At 43.1% G+C, this 12,873-nt stretch overlaps 1 protein-coding gene across 4 annotated transcripts; it reads right to left on the bottom strand.

The window, feature by feature from the left end:
- Positions 1-5,351: 5,351 nt before the first annotated feature.
- On the bottom strand, positions 5,352-12,370 carry SPRY1 (sprouty RTK signaling antagonist 1). Of its 4 annotated transcripts, XM_078001820.1 has the most exons (3): positions 12,240-12,360; positions 10,638-11,556; positions 5,357-7,563 (listed from the first exon to the last, which is right to left on the bottom strand). In XM_078001820.1, the coding sequence occupies exon 3, from the start codon at positions 7,506-7,508 to the stop codon at positions 6,549-6,551; it is 960 nt and encodes a 319-aa protein (XP_077857946.1). In that variant the 5' UTR covers positions 7,509-7,563; positions 10,638-11,556; positions 12,240-12,360; the 3' UTR covers positions 5,357-6,548.
- Positions 12,371-12,873: the final 503 nt, after the last annotated feature.

The following is a 12,873-nucleotide window of genomic DNA, read 5'->3' as shown; positions in this document are numbered from 1 at the left end:
TTTGGGATCTACACTGTGGACCTCCTATCACTTGTATGTGGATGATGGGCTGTCACTAACCTCTCTTAAACTCTAGACTTTTATTATTCATAATTATCTGTATTTATTCCAGTAGAACTCATAACATTTCCTAACCCACATACCCCAAACAAATCCCACTCATTTCTTTTAACAGAACTGTTATTTTCCCATTTGCCAAAATCCAAAAGCTCAGTATCAATTCTTTTCTCCAACTCAAACCCACATACAAATAACAGCAAATTCCTATAGATTCCCCATGGACAGTACTTCTCTCATTCATACCCCACCCCCTTTCCCTTCCTACTAACCTACAAGCTGCATCAAGACCATAATACCTATGGCTTTCTTTTTCTAAATTGGCCTTCCTATCTTAATCTCTGCTATTTTAATCTCCCGCAATTCCCCTATACATACCTATGATCTAACTCAGAGGTTTTCGACTAGCTGTAGAATCATCTGGGGTGCTTTTAAAACAAAAGAAAGCCAAGGCCCACTCTCAGAGATTCTGATTTAACTAGCTTAAGGCAGGGTCTAGGCACAGGCTTTTGTTCATTGCTGAGGGTGGTGTCTTTTGCTCTCAGCTGCTTTTAATGTGCAGCTAAGGCTGAGAACAACTGCTAGCCAAATTGGAACTGAGTTTTCTCAAACTTGCATCTTGTTTGCTTAGCTAGCTTTGTCTGGCTCCCTCCTCATGGCACTTATTTCTCTGCCACGGACTATTATTAATCCATTGTGCTTTAACAAATGTGTTCAATTTTATAGCACAAATAATCCAAAATTTTGTTCAATCTCCACTCCCCTTAATCAACCTCTCTTTCCTTTCTTCCAGCCATTTACCACATGTACAAATGCAGGAAGTAGTTTTTATTTTTATTTTACTTTATTATTTTTTGAGATGGAGTCTCGCTCTGTTGCCCCAGCTGGAGTGCAGTGGGGTGATCTCGGCTCACTGCAACCTCTGCCTCCCAGCTTCAAGAGATTCTCCTTCCTCAGCCTCTTGAGTAGCTGGGATTACAGGTGCACGGCACCGCGCCAGGTTATTTTTGTATTTTTACTAGAGACGGGGTTTTACCATGTTGGTCAGACTGGTCTCGAACTCCTGACCTCCTGATCCACCCGCCTCGGCCTCCCAAAGTGCTGGGATTACAGGCGTGAGCCACCGGGCCCAGCCCAGCAAGTAGTTAATACAATGTTACTTCATTTTCACAAATAGATCATCATTATCAAATTATAATTTTGATTATTATTGTATATAGACTAAGTAGATTCTTGAACTAAAGGTTCTTGGACTAAATAAAGCATCATTGGTGAATGATGCTTCTAGTATACTGTACCTAAATATCCAGTTCGAAACAGTTCTAGGTTCTCTGATAGTTTCTGCAATAGAATTATTGCTGTATCTACTGTGATTCTATCTGCAAGATGACATCCATCTCTTTAATAATGCAAAATATAAAATGTAAAGCAGCTTCTAATCACTGTAATCTTACTGCAGCCAGAAAAATGATAAGAAGCACCATCACACAAGTTCTTAAATCTAGATGCCAAGTTACTGTTCCTTTCAGAAACTGATTAATTTGTTCTATTATTACCATATAAACCCAGCCAGAGGAAACACAAGTTCCACTTTCAAACTGTTAATTTTCATATTAACATATGAAAAATAATCATGGCAATGAAGTCATTTACTACTTATTCCTGATAGCTAAGCATGAATAATATATGCAGAAAAACATTTCATTTCCTAAATGATGGTCAAATACATTAATTATGAAGGAAAAATTTTCTGGTAAAGAGGATGGAATAGTAAGGGTTAATTGCAGCAGAAAGACACTGACTGAGTTGGCTGCTGAGAAATGAAGAGGACAGGTGCAATGGCTTGCGCCTGTAATCCCAGCACTTTTGGGAGGCTGAAGCAGGACAGCTTAAGCCCAGCCTGGGCAACATAAGGAGACACCTGTCTCTACTAAAAAAAAAAAAAAAAAAAAAAATAGCTGGCCGTGGTGGCATTTGCTTGTGGTCCCCGCTACTTCACAGGCTGAGGCAGGGGAGGATTGCTTGAGCCTAGGAGGTGGAGGCTGCAATGAGTGGTGATCATGCCACTGCTGCACTCCAACCTGGGTGACAGATTGAGACCTCATCCCAAAAATCAAACAAACGAACAAGAAATGAAGAAAATCCTGTGTCAGATGAAAGAGTTCAGGCTCTACCCTAGCTAAACATGAACAGTTTATCTTCTCAAGCCATGCCTTTGTTTGTACATCCTCAAAGTGAAGACAGTGAGCTACATAAATCAGTTCCAAAGTTGCCTGATACAATCACCCAAAAAGCTTTGCGAAAATAACGAATACCAGGCCCCCACCCCCAAAGATTATTCTAATACAGGTCTGAGCTATGACACACACTTCTTAATATTTAAACTAGCTATCTATTTCTTTTCATACATGATTGAGAAACATTAAGATAAACTCTGAGATATATTTCTAGTTCTAGAATTCTACTGTATACAATGCTCCTAGGAGGTGTTCAATAATAGCACAATGGCTTGGTAATAACCTGAGAGACTATTACAAGAATCAATAGCTGTCAGGTAAGTATATACATGGCTATTTTGATTACAGCTAATCAGTGAAGTAATGGAAAAAACAACCGTCCAACCATCAGTTGGTCAAAAGAAGGACTTAAAAGTTTTGTTTTCAACATATTTAAAAACACCGATGCTCTTGCAATTAAAAAGAAAATATACAGTGGGAGTTTAGGATAAGAACTGCTTTTAGACACTTTTCCAGTTTGTTTCAGTATTTCAATATATTTCAAAAGGGATTTTTTTATATGAGCTATCTCTATAGAGAGAGAGAGAGAGATAGATACAGATAGTCAGCTACGAAATACACCACTCCATTAAAAAACAGAAAAGATTTAGGAAAAATGGGTAACTTCAAAAATTAAATCCTCTGGAAATTAATCACCTGAGTCTGGTTCCATTATCAATTTTAGGATAAAAACATAGTTTTTAACTTATTTCTTTTCACTTTAAAGACTTCTGTTTTTAAAGCTTTAATTTTTATCTTTTGGTAATGGAAATATTTTGTGGTTTGAATTTTGGAAACCATGTAATTATAATCCTATATTTGCAAATTCACTTTAGGCCTTCACACACAAAAAAGTCTACTTTTTCACATTCCATTTTTTTCTGCTAGGTTACATTTTATAAACTCTGTAAACAGGAAACTACTCAATTACAAAAGTCCTATGTTGGTTTAATCACTATTAAACGATCTAAATAAGGCTTGTTTGAAACGAAAAAATTGGCAGTCAGAAAATATACTGGAAAGGAACCAGGTAACAAAAACATCCATTCTGTCAAGCTGTACTTGTTGGGGAAGAGGGACAAATGTGTGGAATAAAAAGGTTAGCCCATCTATTTGGCATGTTGTTTTTCATTCAACAGTATTAAATAAGTGGCAGCGGCATTGTAAGAAATTTCAGCTGATGCTTTAAAGGCTTAGCACTTTAAAATGATGATCAGCATTAGGTTCAACAGCCTAGGGCCCATAAGCTCTTATGAGGACACACTCTTATATTTCTTCTTCCTACGTTTAAACCATCACAAAGGAAGAAGTTTCGAATCAGTGTTTATGCTTTGCCACCTGACAAGCCTCTTTTAGAAATCTGAACCTCTAACCGATTGCTCCTTCCAAGTACAGACTCGCCATTATGCCAGAGTTCACATACAGTCCTTGAAGCAGCAGACCACCATCTTAATATTTTTCATGTATTCTGCATATATAGAGCCAGAAGTTAAAACTCCACAGCATACTTCATTCTCATAAAAGTTATAAATTTCTTTCAGTAAAAACTACTGCTTCTTAGTCTGGTTATTACAGCTCAAGACAGCTCTTACTCCAACTAATTATACTAAGGGTCTAAATAATACCGGGAAAAAAACCCACACAGTATTTTGAAGAAGTCTGTGTTTATACACTTCATTAAGAAGCCACATCTCAATGAAAATACTCCATAAATATGAAAGGACCAGTGATAACATTACATAACTTGAGTATCAGAGGAAAACACTCAAGTTCACATTTTAAAATGCTACAGATTATGAAGTAGCCTCCAAAACACAACTATTCACTTTTAAAAATCCTCCTGCTTTCAAAGCATTAAGGAGATATTTGATGGATTAAATATCAAATTGCCAACTAATAGGTTTAGCAGCTTGATGGAAAAGCACTAAAACAAGTTTCTACCAATTATACCTTGTCTATATAAAACAAAGTCAAAGTCTATTTACAAAGAACAAATACGTACTCTTAAACTAACAGCCAAACCATCCATGAATAATGACCAAAAAAAAAGCTGGGTAAGAGCTTTGATAACCTGGGTTCAAATTATGTCAGTATCTTATTCTCAAATGCAAAGAATTATTTTCAAATGCAGATAATGACTGATGTATCACTTAGTCATAGGGAGTTAGTGAGACTGAGGACTCACATGAATAAAATTTTATCAAACTTAAAAACGGTGTATTCTGAGTACTCAAATGACCAAATATTTTATCAGACCCAAAGATTCCAGCTATGTAGTAGTTTCACCAGACTAAAAAATAAGATTTAAAATATTTACTTTTTCTCCATAAAATTTTAGGCCCTCAGATTTCTTATTGCACAGGACTTGATGAGGTGTAATTTGGTCAAGCCACATTAGACTTATGAAACAAGTAGAAAGGCAGGGACAGGCATGTTTTTGAAATCTCTCTGGTGTTGTGAATTATTCCCTTGGTAACTTCCAGAATGCTTTATTAAAGTGACAGTACCAGAGACTCCTAGCATACCTACAGAACTAAGTTCATTGAGTCTAGCTGACAAACTAACTTTTTATTAACTTGAGAGTTAAGATAAACATTTAAAAAAAAGTTTCTACTGTAGATATGCCCCATTTCAAGAAATTATAATATACACAAAACCTCATGCTTACAAAATAGTCAAAGTAGGGAGATACTTAATATTACAAAGAATTTTTACTCTATAAAATAACTCACTTGAGCACTTGTTAAAAGAGAATTTGGATTACAAAATTTTGATTAACGCACTTTCCAGGAAATACTAGGTTGGTGCAAAATAACTGTGTTTTTGCCATTAAAAATGGCCCAAAACTGCAATTACTTTTGCACCAACCTAATTATCTACTTCGTAATTTGGGCTTACCTATGTCTAGATTCAGCATCTATAGGGAAAGAAGTAAAATGGGTGTGTAAGAAGAAAAAGTCAAAGCAAATAAGCAAAAATCATCATAATAGTACAGGCTAATAAATGAAGAAATCAAGAGACAGTTTCATTAATTAATATATTTTCTGCATTATAGTTAACATGTGTACTTTCTTCGTGTCACCTTATTTTCCGTTAAGTATTGATATTTTGTTATATTCAGACATGAGTACATTTCAACAGTCTTTTGCAATAAATACCATAAAATAATAGAGATTCGCATAATAAATATTCTTTACAATAAAAAAGTTTAACAGACTTTTGTCTTAAAAATAGTCAGAATTCAACTTTGTGATTTATACATAAAATATACAAAAAGCACCACAATTTGTGGTTAAGGCAATGAAAACACAGAAGAGATTAGAATGACTCAGCTGTTAACTATCCAAGGGGCCAAAAGGACCATTAAGGAGCCAAGATCACTTTAGGCAGCATAGTTCTGGGACACCTATAGATTGATCAGCTATAAATATCAACTTGAGTTATCCAAGTGCCCTCAATGACAACAAAAATTTGGTGAGAAGCATGGGGTGAAGAAGGAAGGTGGTTGAGTCCTTCACAAATACGAAGGCTAGAGTGAAGATGGGCAAGGTCCAACCAATATATCTCCAATGTGAAGATTTACATTGTAAAGCGAATCTAAAATTACATAGAAAGAAAAAATACACTTGGCATCTCCAGAGTAAGACAACCCCAAAACTGAGGGGAAAGAACTTTGAAGGACAAGAAGCAGAGGGCAGTGGTTAAAGGAAAATTTTTACGTTATAGCAAAAAATATATCCCCCATGCTACTTAAGGGGCCAATGCTAGGAAGATAGCCCTAACTGGAGACAGAGTTAATACATAGCTTATTTAAGCAATTAAACGGTTGCTTTTTTAAAAACCAATTTCCCTGCTCCCACAGTACCCAGTCAAAACAACTCTAAATCACTGTAGTCTGGGTGTGGGTGTATGTTCATGTATACAACTTTAGAAAGTTGCTTGCAGAACAAAAAGGCTACACAAAGCCCACTGGCTCTCAATACCCTCTCAAGTGGATGGCAGAGGCTCTTGTCGTAAGTGGGAGCCAGGTGCAGTTTCCCAGTCCACTCTTACTGAAGATCATCCATGAAGGAAGAGAAAAATCCATGAGTCAGACCTTGGGAACAGAAGAGAAGGTGGGAAATGGGGAAAAATTCTAAAGAAAAGAAAAAGAAAAAAAAAAATAGCCACAGCTTGAAAGCTAGAAGCTCAGGAGGTACAACCCACCTCCAAAAATCATGATGGTTTATCCTGACCCCGGGAGGGGCAGCTCTCCAGCTTACAATAGACAGTGTTGGAGTTCTTACATCTGCACCCTGGGCGATGGATCCAGTCATAACACCCCCTGCACAGCTTCAGGCATCCTTTAGCAGGAGGATAACAGAGTAAGCAAGGTAAAAATAAAGACATGGCTCCCATACACAGGTATCTAGAGCAGCAGTGTGACTGTGAACAGGAGCAAGGATTATCTGAGTAGGAATCCCCTTCGTCGTCATTGGAGCAGTGGTAGAAGATGCCCTTGACTAAGCACATGCAGGTTCCATATTCCACCATGCTCTCAGCAGAGCAAAGGCACTGCCGGTTACAGGCCAAACAGGATGGCAGGGTCCTGGGAGCCGTGCATTCTCCACACTTGCACTTCCCACACTGTTCACAAATGAACTTGTGCTGTGTCAGGTCCTCTTTCAAGGAACCCTTCAAGTCATCCACAATCAGTTGCTTGGGCTGGGTCCGGATTGCCCTTTCAGACCTATGACCAGGGACTGGTCTGGTTGGTGGTGACCTTCCTAACAGTCCCTGTTCAGATGAGGCACTGCTGTTGCTCCCAGAGCTGGCTGCACTGCCCGTGCTGGTTGATCTGCTCAAAATGGGGCCCCTGGCATTATTGGGGAGTACTGCATGTCCCAGGTGGCTTGTGTGTCTGTGCTCGTAGTTATTATTCACATTAATTGGTATGATTTCATGAGTCCTCTCATGCTTTTCTTGTCTTGGTGCTGTCCGAGGAGCAGGTCTTTTCACCACTGAAGGCCCTTCTGTGTATTCATTGCTGCCTCTTATGGCCTTGATCTGGTCTAATGACAAAATAGCAGCAGGCTGAATCTCTCTCTCATAGTCTAATCTCTGACGGCTATCCAAAGAAGGTTGCTGGATCACAACTAACGAACTGCCACTGCCATGTTGATTTTGGGGATCCATGTGTAGTGATCTTGAGTTCTGGCAATCAGTGGAAACCTGGCATGCATCTGAAATCCTAAAAGGAAATCAAAGATGAAAAAAACAGAGAAAATAAATGACAGGAAGCATTTTTTGCGGGGGTGGGGGGAGGGAAATCCTGTCAAGTCACAAATTGACTAAACCACCTAATAATGACCTCCTTCATCAGTGGATTACAATGATGCTGGGGTCCTGGCCAGAGTCCAATTCCAGGAGAGGCTGGGGACCACATCATAGAGGAAGATTGTAAACAAGAGACCCCATGCCATAAACATTACAAGTTTTTCCAACTTTTAAGAAGCAGAATCAAGAGGAAGTAATGCCTTCCTGTTTGTGAATCTAACAATCAAAATGGAGCATGCCTTCGCAGGGAATATTGAGTATAAGCAGGAGAATAACTCTCATCTAAAGAAAGCTCAGTTACCAGTTCATAGGTGGTTTCCATAAAGGAGAATGTCTACCTTTTAAGAAACTGAGAATGGCTTTGGTGCTACAGCCTTTTTGTTGTGTGCTGTTATAAGCATTAGATTAATGATGAAAAAAATAAAGGCATTAAAAAAAATTAAGACTCTAAAATGAAATCGCAAAATAAAAGGTAACTTTCTGTATAAATCAGAATTTTAAAACTACCTTATTATTCATCTATGAGATGCAAAAATAAATGTATCAGGTACACAACGGTTCTTGGTGTTTCGTAGCTACAAACACACACACACAAGACTCAATGTATAGTCCAGTGAACGATGTAACAGTACTCACATTTGAAATCCTGAGAGGATTTTTTTTTTAAGCTGAAGGGCTCACTCACAAAACAAGTTTTATGCACAAATAAGTGTAGTGTAGGTACATACGCAGTGTATTTAAATCCTGGCCGTTTTAATTATCTGTATTTCCTCTAATTTAAAAATCTGTATTTACATGACAGACCTTGATTTTCAAAAGCACTGCCAACTGATTCAATGTGCTTCTTATAACAAAATCAGCACACTAATATCCAGATACAAATAAGCAGTTGTGTTTCCATACTCATAGTAAATTTCTAATTTATAATGTGTTCTTCACAAACTACCAAAGATAAAAGTTTCTGCTTTCAGTGGTGAACTAGAGCATTTTTCACACAAATTCCTTCTAAAGTCTATAGAGTCGACCCAATTCAAGAATGAAAAGAAAAAGAAATGTCCATTCTCCACTACCAACCTGAGGCAAAAAAACATGGTTTAAGGAATAAACCATGCAGAAAGCAGAAAGAAGTCCATTTCGTATATTTCCTAAACTAATGTCTCTAAACTATGCCTTCTATGTTAACTTCTTGGAGCTCCCCCCTCGTTTTCACAACTCAGCTCTCTCAAGTTTCTACTTTATTCTACCTTCTTTGCGCAGGAGGAGTAACACATTCATAACCTGCGGAGATTTGGTCTTGGAGTCCTCAACATCTAATCCTGACTCCTGAACAATTATTCCTCTTCTTCAAGAACTTCTTAACTCAGTGCTTTGAAAGCAAAAGGTAGCTAAAAGTACTAAGCCAGATTCCACACGAAACGCAAAACCGTAGAGGATTTGAATAGTGTAACTCAAAACACCAGGCACAACTTTAATTTGCATTTCCAATGACAGTTGTAACAAACTTCATACTGGTTGAGAAATGAAGTTACCAGACAAAAAATGAAAAGCAAAGAAAATTCGCCACCTCTGATTCGAAGAAAAGCCCATTTTCAAGCAGTGACAGTCTTGGACAAGCCCCAAACACGCTCACACGCGCTCGGCACACTGCCTTCCCCAAGAAAACTCGAATGGTAGTAGAATACCTTTGCGGACAATCCCATCACCATCCCAAGTATCACCGTGGATTTCCAACACACTTTTTGCGTGGTCCACCAAGGTTTCTGACAAATCACGAAGAGCCTTCAGCGTCCACGCGGGCGCCCAAAGCAAGCCCACGGTCTGGCTGACCCTAAGCAAGGATTTGTCTATACTTTAAAGGAAAAGCTGGGTTCACCGAGGGCCGGGGAGAAAGAAGCCAGCGCAGGAGCGGCCACATTGCAAGTTACCACGGTGGAGCTGCGCCCTCTGCAATCCGTACTGAATAAGTAGTTGACGGAGGAAGGAAAAGGAAAAAGTTATGAATGAAAACAAGTTCTCTCTCCCTCTCTCTCCGGCAGGAGGAGGGGAGGAGGCTGAGGTTACCATGAGCTCAGGAGGGCAGACTTCCCCACTTTTTTTGTTGTTGTTGTTTTGAGACGAGTCTCACTTTGTCTCCCAGGCTGGAGTGCAGTGGTGGCACGATCTTGGCTCACTGCAACCTCCGCCTCCCAGGTTCAAGCGATTCTCCTGCCTCAGTCTCGCGAGTAGCTGGGACTACAGTCGCGCGCCACCACGGTCGCCTCATTTTTGTATTTGCAATAAGGACAGGGTTTCGTCATGTGGGCCAGGCTGGTCTCGAACTCCTGACCTCAGGTGATCAACACGCCTCGGCCTCCCCAAGTGCTGGGATTACAGATGTGAGCCACCGCGCCCGGCCGACTTCCCCACTTTTAAAGTGGCAGTGCCCTCTCCCCTTCCTTGTCTTTGCACTGAGCTCCAAACAAGAAGAAAGTTGCGGCTGGCTTTGGGGCTGGCTAATTCTATCGAGGGGCTGACGGGCGAATTCCGAGCATTTGCCTACACACACACACACACACACACACACACACACAGCCTTTGCCGGTCCCCTGCCAGAGGCACACTCCTCCACAGAGGGCCCCCAGGGACATCCCCAGAGCCGCCTGGAATCCCTCTTGGGCATGAAGAGCTCTCCGAGAGGACAACCTGGGCCATCGCGCCGCCGCTCCGAGTAATCAGGGATGGGGGAGACCCTGTCTTGTTTCGTTCCGCAGACGCGGACCGTCGCCCACCCCACCACCCAACCTTGAGCGCCCCATAAGCCCCAGCCCCCAGGGGAGCAAGGAGCGGCGGGAGGGGCCGCGCCGCGCGGGGTCGTCCCTCCCCTCCCCTCCCCTCCGGGAGTCCTGGCCCGGGCAGCAGCGCCGCCGAGTCCGCACCTGCCGCGCCGAGCAAGCCCCGCCCGCGCGCCTACCGCCCCGCGGGCCCCGGGCGGCCGCCGCACACACTCACCTAGGCCGAAGCGCGGGCCGGGGGCCAAGTCGTGCGACCCGACCCAGGTCCTGGTGCGGGCGGTGGCGTGCACGCGCCGCATCAACCGCTGCGGGGAGGGCGAGGCGGCATCGCCGGAGCTGCGGCGCCTCGGCCCGCGGCCTCCCCCGCCCCCACCGCCACTGGTCAGGAGCGCTCCCCGCGGCCCCCTTCCGGCTGCGGAGGGCAGTTCTCCCGCGGCTCCGCGCGGCCGGGCCGGGACCTCTCACGGCTGGCGCTCCCCGGGAGGCTCAGTAACATCCACCTCGGGAGGTCTTCTCCTGCAGCCCCCTTCCAAGAACCAGTTTTTACAAATCCTTTCAGGAAGGCTCCCCAAGTCTCAGAAAAACAAGTAGGGGAGTGGCGGGGAGTCGAGTGCGTGACTGGCCAGCTGACGGCACGGTGTGCTCAGAGAACTTCTCGGGTTCTGGTCGCTCCTCGCAGGGAAAGAAGGAAGGGATGGCTGCCTCCTGACAAGCGAAAAATCCACGTCACGGGGGTTCGAGACTACGCGGCACCCGGGTCGGGGCCCGAACCGGCGTCGGCGGGCGGATGACGGAGCCGCGCAGGCCCCCGGCAAGACCCCGGAGCACGCGCCTGCCAGGCAGAGGCCGCCGGGGCCGGGAGGGGGGAGGGGGATTTTTTACCCCCCACCTTTTTTTTTTTTTTTTTTTTTTTTAGCGGGGAGGGGTGAAGAGAGCGAGGTTTGGGGATCCTTCTCGGAGAGAGAGAGGCGGGCGTCGTTCCTTGTCCCCCGCGCAGGCCGAGGCGCTTTGCCGATCCCGCACGTTGGGCAAGTAGGGGCACAAGGTCCCCGGGCACTCCGGTCCCGGCAGGTCAGCCTCTCCTGGGCAGCGCTCACACCCAGTCCTCCGAGCCTGCGGTTCCACGGCCGAAATGCCTGCGACAGAGGATTAGAGATAAAAGCTCGTGAATGTCCCTTTCTTCGAAGGGCTGGGACCCGGGGCGGGCTGCTGGCCAGCTCGCCCGCAGCTCGTTGCCATGTGCTCCCTGTTGCTGCTCCCGGTGATTGACAGGCCGGCGCACAGTCGGCGTGTCAGCCGCGAACCAAAGTAACATGCAGTCCTGCACGTTTTTGCCGAGGTGCTTTTGCCCCGTGGAATGCCTAGGAGTTCAAACAACGTTCAAGCAACGCCTCTGCGCGTTAGAAATCAATACACAGAGACGGGAAATTCAGGTTTTAAACCAATGCTTCGCTCGGGATTCGGTCGCCAACAATGCCTAAACAAACACGCATTTGGTCCACACACCGAGTGCCAGCCCCTCTTCGCATAAAGGCATTAACGGCCCAGTGTTTCACACATTCGATCGTTTCAGACTTTAAACTTGCTACTGTTCGGTTAAGGAAAGAAAGGTGAAAGGGATCCTGCTTTTTCTTTTAGCAGTAGCATTTACTTTAAGAGCATTAGTTTTAGCAGTGGGAATGCTACCGGTGTTTTGAAAGGCAACCAGTAATCTTGGCTCGAAAGCAAGTTCAAAGAAATAAATGTTCAGTTCCTTGCAAAAGTCAACATTTCTCACCTTATCTTTCCTAAAATGTCTACGGAAGGAAACAGTACTTACCTAATGCAAAGATTGCAAATTGCTTTTCAGGCACATTTTAACAGCGACTGTAGCTGTTCCTTATCCAGGGCAGGGAACTCCGCTGATATCACGCTGCAAACCACTGCGTGCTTTACAGAGCGATCTCACTCGGGCTCCACAGAATTTCAGCTCCTAGCCTCCACCTCCACCTCCACTCCAGGACACGCCTCCGGTGATATCATGTGTCAATCACTCGGGCTGCCCGAAAACCTGGAACAGGATTTCCTTAACTGTCGTTTCCTTTTTCGTTTATGTGTACCAACTTGGAAATGTTGCCCTACAGACTCGTGTAATAAACATCCTCTTAAAACTTCGGGAGTGCCTCTAAAAATTCTGCAAATGCAGTTTGTCATAGAGGAATACATTCGGATTTAGTTAGCAATCTTTAGTTGTCGATCTCAATTAAAAGGATCGGTGGACTCCAAAGCTGAATTAGAAAAGAATTGTGAAGAATAAAAGAAAATGAAAAAAGTTTTATGCCAAGTCATCACTTCTGATCAACTAGAGGGAAAATGTATATTGACACAAAAAGATGATTATGTAACATTACAGTTCCTATTTACAACAAAGTTCAGAATATGTGAAACCTAAAGTTCAAAAGGTGGCACTCCTT

This window comes from Macaca mulatta, chromosome 5 (assembly GCF_049350105.2).
Source record: "Macaca mulatta isolate MMU2019108-1 chromosome 5, T2T-MMU8v2.0, whole genome shotgun sequence".
NCBI classification, from domain to species: Eukaryota; Metazoa; Chordata; class Mammalia; order Primates; family Cercopithecidae; genus Macaca; species Macaca mulatta.
The sequence above is the reverse complement of the archived record's forward strand: the minus strand, read 5'-3'. Positions and strand labels throughout refer to the sequence as shown.

Bases quoted from the DNA above. Each gene is read 5' to 3' on its own strand.
- SPRY1 (XM_078001820.1), bottom strand. From the start codon at position 7,508: ATGGATCCCCAAAATCAACATGGCAGTGGCAGTTCGTTAGTTGTGATC.